At 45.3% G+C, this 14635-nt stretch overlaps 1 protein-coding gene across 1 annotated transcript; it reads left to right on the top strand.

The window, feature by feature from the left end:
• Positions 1 to 2347: 2347 nt before the first annotated feature.
• Positions 2348 to 4395, top strand: LOC121134366 (class I histocompatibility antigen, B alpha chain-like). The gene is made up of 5 exons (XM_040732518.1): positions 2348 to 2372; positions 2634 to 2820; positions 3216 to 3412; positions 3900 to 4175; positions 4301 to 4395. The coding sequence occupies exons 1-5, from the start codon at positions 2348 to 2350 to the stop codon at positions 4393 to 4395; spliced, it is 780 nt and encodes a 259-aa protein (XP_040588452.1).
• The last annotated feature ends 10240 nt before the right edge of the window (positions 4396 to 14635 follow it).

Here is a 14635-nt window from a genome sequence, read left to right as displayed (position 1 = left end):
TTTATTTTTATTTTTTGTTCATGTGTATGTTTACATATATGTGTGTGCGGCTATTGGTGTACAGCTCTCTGTGAAGGCCAAAATGGGGTGTTAGAAACCCAGGAGCTAAGTGGTTGCGGAATGGGGGTGTATTACAGGCAGGAGGGAAGGAACGGGAAGAGGAGAGGGAGGGGAAACTGTGGTCAGTGTGTAAAATAAGTGGAAACAAATGTTGATTAAATAAGAATAATTAAAAAGAGCGACCCAGGAGTGAGATGCACAGGATTTGTGAGTTCCCAAACCTCTGGGACTGCAGTGTGGTCCTCGTCACAGTTTAGTCATCTCTCTGCCATTGGGAGTGATAATATCCCTATTGACAGCTTTTGATCATTTCACTCTTTTCTTTTCCAGGCTGGCCAGGAACTCACAGAACTTCCACTGCCTCCTAAGTACTGAGATTAAAGCCACAAGCCACCACACTGGGCTCGTTGGAGAATTCTTCCTTTGATACTTCACTAGATTAGCATAAGTGATTCCTACCTCAGGACCTTGAAACATCATTGAATCTTCCACAGTTTGCTGCATCCAGGACCAAAGGAAAGTCCCGTGCATTGAGTATATTTTGTGTTAAAGAAATGTTACTTTTAAAATGTAGCCTACTGTTGACCAAGTTTAGAACGCTTCCAGTGTTCATGCATTTAAGTAAATATTATCAAATCTCATCTGTTAATATTACCACAAACTGCACCACAGAGGTGTGTAAGCCCTCAGACGTGGTCAATGATATGGTGAGGGATTGCCGTTCTCTCATCCTGGTAAAATTCTCCCAAGAAAGTATAGAGCTTCACATTGCTGTAGGGGAATGCAGGGAGTGTTGGAGAAGATATAATCGATTCAATTTTCTATAATTGTGAAAATGTGAAGATTTCTTAAGCAAGTTGGAATAAAGTACAAGGTAGGAGGAACAAAGAATTTTATCCATGGTATGTGTGTGTGTGGTGTAGTGTGTGTGTGTGTGTGTATGTGTGTGTGGTGTAGTGTGTGTGTGTATGTGTGTGTGTGTGTGTATGTGTGTGTGTGTGTGAATGCAGAGTCTCGACTTCGTCCACACACCATTCATTTAGGGATTATGTGCTTGGTATGCCATACTCTCTATGTAGATAAGAGGAGTTAGGAGTGGCAGACATACATATCTAGTTGGTTAATATGAGCTGGAGACCCGAGATGCTGTGCACTTGGATGCAGCAGATTATGAAGGATTGATTCAGTGATGTATCATCTAGAATGTAGGTACCACATGTGTGAACCTAGTGAAATATCAAAGATAAATATCCCCAATGAGCCCAGGAAAATGGCCCACGCCTTCAGCTCAGCACTGGAGAGGAGGAGACTGTGGATGTCTGTGAGTAGTATTTCTGCCTCAAAAGACAGGAAAATGATCTGAAGTCCTTCATACAAGTATCCCCGCTGTGCCTACAGAGATGGCTAATATGTAAAGTGGACCAGAGCTGGAGTTCCAGCAGTCTGGGAGCTCACAACTCCTATGCATCCTCCTCCAGGGTTTCTAACACCCTCTTCTAACCTCCAGAGAAAACTGCAGTCCCCAAACGCACATACACACACAAACATTCACATAGCACAAGCTGAAATTTTTCTTAAAAATAAACGTCCTACATATTTCTGTATTTTGCACTTTGAAAATAAAACAGAGATGGTAACAAAGGGAAATCAGAATCCGAGAGAGTTTCAGTGGTGAAGATGAGGCTAAGGACAGACTGGAATGTAAATGTCTTCTCACTATATGATTATACTTTGGAAAATAGTCATTACTTTTTGTAAGCATTCTGCTTCTATGCACTTGTTATTAATATGTTCGGTTGAGAATTGTCTCTAAAATTCCCAGTTTCTAACATGATGAACTTAGATTGATACAATGTACATGATCATGAGTGCCTTGGAGAGCAAATAAATTTCTAACCTATGTAGACATTAAGACATGGACATGTTGGAGGAATGCTGACTCAAAAGCCTGAGCTGGATGCAGAAGGATGTTGTAATCAGGGTCAGCTGAACAAATATCAGATAATGCAACTTGTCCTCCAGCACGGCTCCCAGGATGCCAGGACACAGAGATGGATCTGAGTAGAAGACGCAGGGCCCTAGAGATTCCTCCTCCAGGTTTTCATCTCTCCATGGCCCAATCCAAAAGGTCTGTTTCACTTCCCTTGGGAATTCTTAGAGAGGCCAATCAGACTCCTCCACATCAAGATTGTACTGTGAGCAGACAAAGCAGAGACTCAGTCTGCACTCATCCTACAGGATGAAGACCCTTGCACCCCAGGTTCTCTTGCTGATGCTCCTTGCCAAGATGGCCCTGACCAACCATCTAGAGGGTGAGTGTTGATGTTGGGAGGGAAAGGACATAACCCAGAGCAGCAAAAGGACTCCTACCCTAGGGTAGCATCACATGGAACCTTGTCTCCTCTCTATCCCACTAGACCAGCCTGTTCCCTTCTATATAATACTTTCTGGCCTCTAACTCCTGCTGAAGCCCCCAGCTAGAGCCCCCTTGCACCAGCATGAGATCTTAGTAGGAAGGTAAGAATCTAAAGGCACCCTTCACCTAGGTCCACACACGATGCTGTTTTTCCAAGCCCTCCTAACATGGGACGGCTTCGTGGAGTACCAGTACACCTATCTTGGCTATGTGGATGACACCCTGTTCATGGGATACAACAGCAGAGCAGACAAGCCAATGATGAAACCCCGTGCTCCGTGGATACATGAGGAGAAGCAAGAGTTTTGGGAATATGAGACACAGAGAGCTTTGAACCTCACAAAGTAATTAACGGAAGAGCTGGACGCAGTGCTGCACATCACAACCAGAACAAAACTCGTGAGTGAATTCCCATCAGAAATCCCAACCTTGAAGTTCTCCATGGGGTTGCTCCTGGTCACCATGTCTGATGTTCACCCTCAGAAAATGTGGCCCATGGAGAATGGGCTCCATAGAGCCATAGGACACTGCCTGGATTTCTGCGTAGCTGAAGTCCAAATCTAGCAAATTAGAAAAGTCAAATTGGCTGGGCCCACCAAATAGAGGGTCCTATCAAGGGTCTTGACCTGTGGGCATGACTGAGAATGGGGGTTTGGCTAGGATATCACACAGTCCAGATGATGCATGGATGTTCGGTGCTGCTTGGAGAGTACTTTAGTCCCAGATACTACTAATTAAACTATGATGGCTGTGACTACATTGCCCTGAACGAGGACCTGAGCACCTGGACAGCGTTTGGCAAGGCAGCAAAAATCATCAGGTACCAATGGAAAATACAGGACTTTGCAGAATCACTGAGGACATACCTAGAGGAAACCTGCGTGGAGATTCTCCAGAAACATCTGGAGAAAGGGAAGGAGATTTTGCTGAGAACAGGTAAGAAAGGGAACTAACTGGTCTGTCTGCTCTGGCACTGGAGCTCCTGTCCCCTGAGGAGTCCTCAAGAGGGAGCAGCTGGGACAAGGACTCTGCCTTGCAACAGAGTTGCAAGAGTACTCCTGGGTTTCCTGATTCGAAGTGAGAGCAGGCTCTCCTAGGGATCACACCCTCTTCACCGACCAGTTCCCTGTACACACACCACAACTGTGGTGGTCTCACTCCAGGATTGCTGAGTCTCTCTGTCCTCATCCAGTCAGAACCAGACTATATCCTGGAGGGAGACCTAAAGGCTCCTCCTGCTCTGTGTTGATTACCGCAGATTCTCAAGATTTCCCAGAAATGTATTGTCCTATTCAAGTCCTGCACCTAGGCTGATATGTGGAGTCTTCATCTCTCCCACCCATCGCAAACATTATCATACGAGATTTTCTGGAAGCACAAGTAGAATGCAAAAATGCCTAAATTTTTCTGTTGTTTCTCTCAGACCCTCCCCAAACACATGTGACCCAAAAGGCGAGCACTGATGGGAAAATCACCCTGAGGTGCTGGGCCCTGGACTTCTACCCTGCTGACATCACCCTGATCTGGCAGAGGGATGGGGACAATCAGACACAGGACGTGGAGGTGATGGACACCAGGCCTTCAGGGAATGGGACCTTCCAGAAGTGGGCAGCTGTAGTGATGCCTCCTGGGGAGGAGCAGAGATACACATGCCAAGTGAATCATGAGGGGCTGCCTGAGCCCCTCTCCCTGAGATGGGGTAAGGACTGGGTGTGATCACAGAGCCTCTCACAGTGAGAGTGGGAGTCCTTGGGGAACTGGAGCAGGATGATGACTGACAGCTGAAGGTCAGAGGCATCACTGTTCCTTCCACTCTTCCTACAGAACCTCCTCAGCTCCCTGTCCCCATCATGGCAATTATTATTGGCCTGGGTCTTGGAGCTGTGCTTATAGGAGCTGTGGTGACTTTTCTCATATAGAAGAGGAGGACTAAAAGTAAGAAAGGGTCAGGGTCTGAGTTCTTGTCTCTGTGGGAACACCAAGCCCCGCTGAGAATGTGCCCTGCCACGTGAGAGCAAAGTTGCATCCAAAAGTGGCCTATTCTGTCTTGTGCAAATGAGCTGAAATTAACCCCATAATGAAAAATAAAGGAAATAATAATTCATCACTACAGTGATAGAGGCTGTGGAAAACTGGTTCTCAGCTCTCAGATTTAATAAGGGAAATCTCTACTTATGACAGACATCCAAGCATCCAGTCATTCCTCTTCATGTACAGACTTCAATCATGTTTCCTTCTCTAGCTTTGGATCTGCAGTCAATTTTCTGCAGTTTTCCCTGGGATAAGAATCAGGGGATTCCTAAGCCCTGTAGATCCTGCTGCAAAAGGGTTTATTCCCAGTGGTTAAAAAGGCATCTAGGTTCAGCCTTGCCAGTAATTACCAGGGGATTCATCCCTATGACACCTGTGGCAGTACATGCAGGAGCCCATAGAGATTATCAGGCAGCCCATACCTCCTCATTTAGTTCCATCTTCAGAGGATTGGATCTGCTGTTCTTTCAGTTTCCACTGGGAGGTAAATTCTCAGGGTGTCCAGCCTTCTCTAACAGCTTTAATAAACGACCCCTTTAAGAACCTGGTGTGGGACAGGAATGGTAGGTCAGAGTATAGAACCCTGGGGGCCGGATACTTGAGATTGGGACAGTTTGAGCCCCCCCCCCCCCCCGCCAGACAGTCCTAGGCCCTTTTCTAGTTTCTGTACTGATCTTTCCTACTGGCAGTCAGCCTGCTCAGGCTTGAGTCTGATATACCATCAAGAGATGTTTGGGCCCTTGCTTCTGCAGGGTATTACACCTGTTCTCAGGAGTGTATTTCAGCCTGCGTATCTATTGTCCCTGAAGGCAGTAGGGAGTGTTACTGTTGGGGTGCTAATGTCATTGGCCTGCCCGTGGATCTCTGTGGTTTCCTCACTTAAGTTGTTGGAGTCCAGCTCTGGTTTCTGACAGTCCCAGATGTTAACAACATGCGTTCAATCCCACCACTGAGAAGGATTGTTGTCAAAAGGATTGTTGCCAGTTCAAGGTCATCCTGGGATGCGTTCTGAAATGCTGTCTCCAGAGAAAGAGATGGAAACTAAGTAACTAAATGAACAGAAGTAAAAAGGATGTGCAAGGCACCGCTATATTGATACCAGTCCAAAGAAATCTCAACTAGATCTCTTGATTTCAGATATAAAGTAGGCCAATGTTCGTAAGGGTACGGACGTTACACATATTGGGCAATACCTTACGTTGAATGTCTTCAATCCCTAGAAGACACTATTGAAGTCTGTAATGTCTAAACGTGGGCTAGCAGAGCATCCAATCACTTTCAGTGAAACTGGAAATGCTTCAAAAAGAAGTAAGATAAAACCATGTTAACCCCTGTCTACAGAAAAGGACACAGCAGACCGAAAATAAGGGGTGGTCTAGTTGCAGTTGGTATCATAACCAGAAAATTTAACATCATTTTGTTGATATTTTATATGGAATAATGAATAAAGCTTGCCTGGGGGCCAGAGTGCAAAGCTAGCCACTCACATAGAGGCCAGGCAGTGGTGGTACACATCTTTAATCCCAACAGACACACAAATTAGCCATAGAGGCCAAGCAGTAATGATACACACCTTTAATGCCAGGACATGTGAGTCTGAGGCAGAGGGATCTCTGTTAGATTGCGGTCACACTGAGATACACAAAATTGATCCAGTCTAAAAGAGAAACAGGACTCATGCAAAGGGACCTCAGCACTTGGGATAGTATGCCTTTAATCCCAGCACTAGAGAAAAATGAAGGCAGGAGGAGATGGGAGCTGATTGCATTCTGAGGGAGTCTGAGGTTTGGTGGAGTGCAGTGCAATCTGAGGTTGGGTAGACCTCAGCTTCGGTCTGAGCATTGGTAGAGGTGTTAACTCTCTAATGGCCCGGGTGCTTCCCTCTCTGACCTTTCAGCTCCCCCACAATATCTGTCTCTGGGTTTTTATTAGTCATCTATGGACAAGGCTCTCCCGTCAACACTCAATCAGAGCAGTGGCCAAGTGACATTTTACAAAGACCTCTGCTGAGTGGCTGGATTCTTATCTACCTGGTGACAGTTACCACCCCTGCTCAAGCTGTAATGGCAGAGCAAATACAAGATCTCTATTGCTTCCCACAATCAGCTTGTCTAGAAAGTGGTCCACCACTCTGAATATGAACCAGGCCTGCAGGAGGCCAGACTCCGAGGGAAGGGCAGAGAAATAACATAGCTGGAGGGAGTCCAGACTGCTCCTTGTCCACTTTATAACTCTGATCTTCAGAACGACGCTTCTGCAAGCTTCCCAGTGTCTGTGACAGAGACCTGGCAGGTGAGTCATGGAAAGATTAACTATTGTGAAAGGAATCTCTAGAGCCCTGCTTCCCAGCCTCAGACCCAGCTCTGGGGCCTGGTATCCTGGGAGCAGTGTCTGGGGACAAGTTGCTTACTCTGTTCTGGTCCTGTTCACAACATCCTTCTACATCCTAGTCCAGATGCTGATGTAACTGACAGGATCAATGAATGAAAGAAAAAGTAAAGGACTATGTATGTTACTGAAGTGTCCTTCTCTGGGCTCTGATTCTGGTGTTTCTTTGCCTCACTGTTCTGTCGTGGTTTTCTATTGACCAGCAGAGGCCTCCTGCCCTAAGCCTCTGCTGCTTGGTGATCAGAGACCACAGGGATCAGCCAGAACATGAGGGGATTTAGGATGGGAGGTGGCTGCTCTGTCAATGGCCATGCACACCATGTCCAAGAAAGGCCAAGAGTAAATGCAGCAGGAGCTGAGATGTTTAATGTACTGCTGACATATCTCTGATGATTCCCAATGTACAAATCCTCCAAGGTGTCTCTATGACACTCTGGCTAACCCTCCACAGACCCTCAGACCCAGAAATACAGCACAGTATTCTATATACCCATGGGAAACCTTGTAAAGAACATGATACCATCCATGCTATGGCTACCTTTTAATATCTGTAAGATTAAATATCCAGATGCACTTACCCTTTTGTTTTTCTGGGTCCTTTGCAGATGTTGCCTTCTCTTGTCACATCTGTGTGCATACAGTCATGGTTGCTTAGTTCTGACCTTATACTGGTGTCAGAGTTTGGGCCTGTGGCCTCGGGAAGCTCCCATGGCTATATAGCTGTTACGTGGCTGAGTAACAAATGGAAAGCAACAGACATGCAGAACTAGCAAGACTTCCTCTACCTAAGTGGTCCAAAGGCTGTGATGTCAAATGTGGCTCAGGTTTCAGCACTTGCCCAGAGACTTGCTGGTGAATCCTAGATGTAGAGGGGGCTCTGGGACTTGGCTGGAGTGAGGGCTCCAGGCCTGAGCTGGATAGAGTGTCTCACATACATGCAACAAAAGATCACCATCATGTCAATAAGCAACCTGCCTTCTTTCTCTAGGCTTTACTTTTAGGAGGTGCGCTTCTGAGATCTACTCCTCAGCAAAGCTGTAGAATCTGCCAAGGGCCTGCACTTGTTTCAGGTTTGGGGTTCATCAAAGAATACAAGTATGGTTATCCTGCGACTGGGCAGGTGGTTTCGTTTCTTAAAATGATAACGGCTCTTGTAGAGGACCTGAGTTCGTTCCCAAACACCAACAAAGGGCTGGGAGCAATCTCCTGCTACTCCAGGCCCCTCGGATTTAATGTCATCTTCTGGGTTCCACATGCACCTTCAATCAATTGGCATGTACTGAACCCACACGAACATACACATAAGTAATAATAACTAGAACTAAACCATAATTGCGGTGCCCTCTGTCAGAAAAAAGAAGAGTTTGGGTAGCTGTGATGTTGTCATACATGCCCAGTGGTGGTACATGCTACTCTGCTTTTCTATGACAAAACACCATAAGCAAAAGGAGTTGACTTCATCTTCCAATCCCCAGGTCACAATCCACCCCTGCAGAAGTTCAACCAGGAACTCAACGCAGGGAACCTGAAGCAGGAACTGAAGCAACATCCTTGGGAGAATGCTGCTTACTGGCTTCTTCAGACTGTATTCTGTGTAATCCAGGACGATCTTCCCAGCCTTTGGTGCATGAACAGTGAGTTGGGCCCTCCCACATCAATCGCTAATCAAGAAAATGCCAAGCAGACTCACCTACAGGCAATCTGCTGGAAGTTGTTTAACAACCGAGGTTCCTCTTCCCAGATAATCCCAGCTTGGGTCAAATAAACAAAACTAAAATGAAACTGGGGACATGCTTTCAATGGTAAAATCCCCTATAGGCTCAATTATTTGCTCACTTGGTCCCAACTGGTGCTGCTCTTGGGAGAAGTTATGGAACTCCCTGATTTGCAGCCCAGCTGGAGGAATCCCTCATGTCCTGAAAATCTTCTCTCACAGCACACAGCTCACCTTCACAGTGAGCACAGGCTAGCACCATAGTAAACCGTCACCTGACCTGTCACGTACCCTTATTGGGCATCACCTGTCACCTACAACTTGTGAACACTGTCCTTTGTGGCTCTGTAGACTGACTTTTCTCCTTGTTCCACACAACGCATGCAACTCAAGGTCTGTGTAACATGACAAATAAATGGCCCAGGGACAGATATTGGGGTTCAAGCTTCAAGCTGAAGATCAGAAAAGCAAAGCAGAGGGCCACTAGTTCTTACTCTACCTTAGACTGAAAGGTGATCCTGACTCCAACAAAACTCAGACTGCTGCCTTTCCTCAGTGTGGCTGGAGAAACTCGAGACTTCAATGTCTAACCACCCTCAATGTAGATGGAGAATGAATGCCAGCGCTGAGACCCTATTCCTGTCTTAAATACCCCTCAGGAGTCCTAGGATTAAGGTGGGTATCCCAGGTACTGAGATCACCTTTGTGTGAGTAGTTTCTCTTTAGGCCTGGATCATTTTCTTGTAGCTCTGCAACTTAAGGTAGCAGGGCCCTATAGGAGTTCTGTGTGTGAAGAAAGTTTACCTTGACCTGGGGTATAAAGAGTTTGAGGTTGGATAAGTGAATCCAATGAGGGAAGACCTAAAGTTAGCTGTGAGGATCACAAGAATTAATCTGAGGGATCCTTGCCATTTAGGGGAAAGGAGTGAGGGGCCTGGGTCTGGAGGAAAGAGAAGGACCCTATGCCTGATGTTCACTGGGGATGGACAGGTTAGGAAGTGATCCGTACAGTTCCATAGGAAAGAACGGAGAGGACAGAGTAGAGGGGGGTGAGTAGGTGATGAGGGAGAGGCCTGGGTCTTGATGGGAGACTGGGGATTAGAACCATCCACCCATACGTGATTTCAAAGTGCAATATTGAAAGGGTTCATTTAGGGAGAGCCTGGAGCCTGATAAGAGCTTTACAAAGCCAAGGTGATGTTCCTTGTGACATTTTTAACAGGAATGCTTTTTTAAGGAGCAGTTAGTTCATTCTATCTTTCCTGAGGACTGAGGGTGATATGAAATACGAAAACTGTAAAGGAAGTTGAGAGTTTCAGATTAGGGTTTGGGAGACCTGAGAGGTGAATTCAGGACCATTGTTTGCCTGCAGAGAGGTTGGAACTCTGAATCATGGAATGTTCTTCCATAAAGGAGGTCAGAGACTGTGTGAGCTCTTTAGTCACTGGTGATGAATGCTTCCAGCCATCCAGAGAACATGTCCACTAGAACTATGAGATACTTAATTTGTCCAACTGTGGGCATGTGGATAAAGTCAAGTTGCCAGTCAGTCCCCAGGAGGGAGCCTTTGGCCCGGTGTGTAGGAAAAGGGGGACTGCACCATCTGGAGTTATGATATAAAACTTGTCAAATTTCGCAAGGAACAACAATACTTCTTAAGAAATGAAAGCCAGGCGTTTGTGGCATTTGCCTTTAATCCCAGCACTCAGGAGGCAGAGGCAGGCGGATCTCTGTGAGTTCGAGGCCAGCCTAGTCTACAGAGCAAGTTCCAGGACTGCCTCCAAAACAATACAGAGAAACCCTGTCTCGAAAAACCAAAAAAAAAAAAAGAAAGAAAGAAAGAAATGAAAGTCCTCAGGTGTTGGCTGGTGGTAAGCCTTGCCAAAATGGGACAGAGCCTGGTTACTGGGTTGAAAGAGCTGGTGTAGATAGGACACAATTTGTTGGGTATTAGGAGGTGACCGTGGGGATGTGGGTTTTAGTGTATGGACTCCCTGTGGTGGATGAGGTGAGTCTGGGCTAATTTGTAGGGACAGGCTACGAAGGAGAATGTCACCTATATAAATTAGGGGTTTAAATTTGGAGAGAGAAAACAGAGTAATTAGGACAGAAGTTAGGGCCTGGTCAAATAGGTGTGGGGGCTGTCCTGAATCCCCTGGGGTAGGACAGTCCAGGTGAGCTGTGTGGAGAGGGGGTCGTCAGGGTCAGTCCAGGTGAAAGCAAAGTTATTTTGAGACTGAAAGCTGAGAGGGATAGGGAAGAAATCGTCCTGGAGATCCAGACCTGAGAAATGAGAGGTTCCCTGAAGGTATAGTTGAAAGCAGGGCATAGGGATTAGGAACTGTGGGGTAGAGGGGACCACTGCAGAATTAATGAGGAAGTTAGTTGTCTTTGTGTGGACCTAAAAGGTAAACACACCTATGTGTATTATATTAGTATACACTGACCGTCTTAGGAACTGAGAATTTTGAGACCCTACCTTTATTGATGATAACATCATATAATTGCAACCTGGAGTCTAAATTTGTACTTGAGGATCAAGGCACATTTGTTCCTATCAGAGGGGACAGGCAGAACTTGTGAATTCTATCGTCATGATTGTCATTAGGACAGTGATCCTCAGACACCTCCAGCCAGTTCTACTAGCAGATCTGAGATCTCACTTTGGAAAATCACATCCATTGACCCTAGGATACCCTTGTGAACTCCCATAGTTAGGACCCTTCTGCTTAAATCACTGCGTCTGAGCCATCAACCCAGGAGTGACTTCCTGCTTGAAGGGCCTGTGTTCCAAGTAGCATCCCAGTGGCCAGGACTGGATACATTGCTGCTGAAATACCACATGGAGATTGAGACTGTGGGCAGTGTGAGGTGCCCTCCAGACCCTCCTACAGGTTGACCATGGTACAAGATATATTGGCCAGAAGTTTAAGTTAGCATGGATGCTGAAGAGACACGCAGAATAGACCAGAGAGATAAGTAAGCTCTGCACACAGGTAGAAATGAGAGTACCAGGGCACCTCTACTGTAATGATGATAGTCAATGCTATAGGGAATACAATACATTTATTTACCAGAGACGGAGAATCACACAAGCTGGGAGTCAGAAGCGTGGCCAGCTTCCAAAAGAGGAGGTCCTTTTTCCTTTCGCTTCCTTTTATCTCTACCTGTGCTAATTTACTTGTCCCTGCCCTCATGGCATTCCAAACTGCTTCGTGCTGGATGGGGGCGCTGTTCATACCATGGGGATTATGACAAAACTCAGAAACCTGTATAAGTCCTTGTTTGGGGGGGTGTGTAAGGCTGCCTCATCTTAGCTGTCTCAATTGTTGGAACACCTGGCCTACTGCTTCCAGGGGTCTTGGTTCATCAAACCACAGAAGCCTGGAAGGAATTTGCCATTTTCTGTGGAAACACAAATAAAATATCTTTTCCAAAGTAACATATCCTTATACTTAAATTTTGAAATCAAGGCATTTTTAAAAGATATAAGTTGAATGAATTCAGCAGTATTTATAATCAAGTATACTTTAGTAGTTGTTCCTTCCTTAGCAATAAAAAAAAACTGAAAAAACACAATAGTGTACAGTATCCAGACTCTCTGTGTATTTTCCATCTTTACGTGGCTTATCTATTTCTTTTACTTTTATTTCTTCTTTTATTTCTTTGAGACAGGGTTTCTCTGGAAATCCACCTGCCTCTGCCTCTGCAGCAAATCCTACCGGCTTGCGCCACCACATCTGGCTTCTCTATTTACTACTATGCCGTTTCTTTTTCTCCCCCAATCTTAAGTATATTTTTAAACACACGGTAAACAAACCTTTAGAGGTTTTTCTTTACCCAAGTCTGACTTTACTGTAAATCTTTATGCTTTTCTGGCCGCGTGTCTTATCTGTTAAAACCGTGGCTGTTTAACCTGTAGTTTTTCCAAGATGGCAGGTGTAAGCGTGATTCCAGCTCATCGTCTCAGTCTATGCTGACATCCAGCAAAAGCCGCCGGCTTGGAGATGTGGTCACTGCCACTTCCAGCTGTGCGTACACACCTTTCAATTGTGGCCTATGGGCTGAAGATGGATGCCCCAACATTACAGAGGAACTTCGGGTGACTGTCCAGGTAGCAAGATGTCTCTGTCAATTCTAGTGTTTATATATTACCTTTCTGTGGTCTTTGATGGAGTTGAAGACAGATAGTTATAATTATAGTTTTCCTTAGTTATGACAAGAGATAAGCTACATATAGAACTTTGGACTCACAAGGATGGGATGGATGATATTTTCTTTAAATCTTGCTAAATGTTGATAGACAAAATATTGTAACTATGTTCTTACTTGATAACTGTTCTGTTATATATAATTTGACTATGTTAAAGTTAAGACCTTTCTTTTTATTTAGACAGAAAAGAGGAGATGATGGGGGAGTTCTATGTATATGTCAATAAAGCACTGTTGGCCAATAGGGAAGCAAGATAGGTGGGACTAGGAGTCCAGGAGGCCTCTGGGTAGGAGAAACACAGGGAGTCAAGATGAAGCTGCCATAGGAGTAAGAAGTTCGGAACTTTTCTCTGGTAAGAGAAATACTTAGATTAACAATTATGGGGTAAATACTTAAGTCAGAGGTAGCCAGTAAGAAACAAGCAAGGCCAACAGCTTCATAATTAATACAGCATCTTGTGTGTTATTTGGGGACTACAACGCAGCAGAGCCCAGGCGACTGGTGGGGAAAAACCAAAGTGACTGGCAAGAAAAAGGCTTCTCTCTAAACTACTGAGATCAGGGGGTGTGGGGATGCTGAACTCACATCTCCTCTCTTGGATAGAGGATTGCTGCCTTGTCCAGTTGTTGAAGAGCTCTAGGGTTTTCTGGGAAATGTGCTCCTTGCCTTGAGCAGGTAGTCTGCTCCGCAGACACAGGTACAGGAAGATTCCCATCACATGCTTCAGACACCTGAGTTTCCTGCCCCATCCCCTTCTCTAGGGGATCTGCTCCTAGTACTCCTTAACAAGAGTTTGGAGTGCAATCTCCAATGTGCATTATCTCTGGGATCCAGAGAAGCACACTAGAGAAAATGCTCGTCTGTGCTTTAGGGACCAAATGCAGTTTGTCCTATGAACATTGTACTGAAACTGGAGCTAAATCTCTGTCCCTCAGGCATTGCATAAATTGTCTAAATTGTCAATGATGTTAGTTTTACAGAGAATACCACTGGTTTCCTCTAAACCCTTGCTCTCTCTGCTGTGACCCTCTCTGTAGACAGCTGTTAACATGCGATTGTCTCCCTCTCTTCATTTTGATGGGTTTCCAGTTTCACTGGAAGTGATTGGATGACCTGAAATCCTATGAATTTATAGTGACAGCTGTGAAACCATCTAGGAATCCAAGAAGCGGGTCACCATGTATTGCCCTATTTGTATATTCCACATAACTCTCCTTACACCAACCTACTTCCTGTCTCAAATGCGAATACATACTTGAGAGTTATAAGAATGTAATTAGCATAGTACAGTTTGGCCATCCCTTATAATATTAATTGTTAAATTCATTCATTTCTTTATTAGATTTTAATGACTTCCGTTGGAGACAGGATCTCAGGATGTAACGTAGGTGGATCTTGACTCTGCATATCTCCTGTGGACAGAGCCTCCTCCTGCTGGTGTTAGTGACAGATTAGAGCCCATAGTCTGTCACAACCCAGGCTTGGACTGTGCCAATTTGGTAAGAACACCAGGAAGATCCACTTCAGAACAATGACAGAAACATTCCCTACTTGTTTCAGTGAATGTGAACAATAGAAGACATTGGCACCTTCTCAAAACACAGAGCTGAGAGCAAGCATAATTGCTGTAGAATAGAGAATCTAAACATCTCTTGGTGGAACATCAGACTGAAACCTGAAAAGCTGACTGATAGCATGACTGAACAGGACAGACACTACAAATGCCTGAGACTTTCTGATCACATGTGCTGGTGGAACAACTGTATGGAAAGAAGAGGGATTGGGAGACAGCAAGATGACAGAGTTGGGAAGG

The sequence above is a fragment of the Mesocricetus auratus genome, unplaced genomic scaffold (genome assembly GCF_017639785.1).
Source record: "Mesocricetus auratus isolate SY011 unplaced genomic scaffold, BCM_Maur_2.0 Super-Scaffold_100027, whole genome shotgun sequence".
Classification (NCBI taxonomy): Eukaryota; Metazoa; Chordata; class Mammalia; order Rodentia; family Cricetidae; genus Mesocricetus; species Mesocricetus auratus.
The sequence above is the reverse complement of the archived record's forward strand: the minus strand, read 5'-3'. Positions and strand labels throughout refer to the sequence as shown.

Bases quoted from the DNA above. Each gene is read 5' to 3' on its own strand.
- LOC121134366 (XM_040732518.1), top strand. From the start codon at position 2,348: ATGGCCCTGACCAACCATCTAGAGG. The intron at 2,373-2,633 runs GTGAGTGTTGAT...TGTTTTTCCAAG, and splicing joins CCTGACCAACCATCTAGAGG to CCCTCCTAACATGGGACGGC. The intron at 2,821-3,215 runs GTAATTAACGGA...CTACTAATTAAA, and splicing joins AGAGCTTTGAACCTCACAAA to CTATGATGGCTGTGACTACA.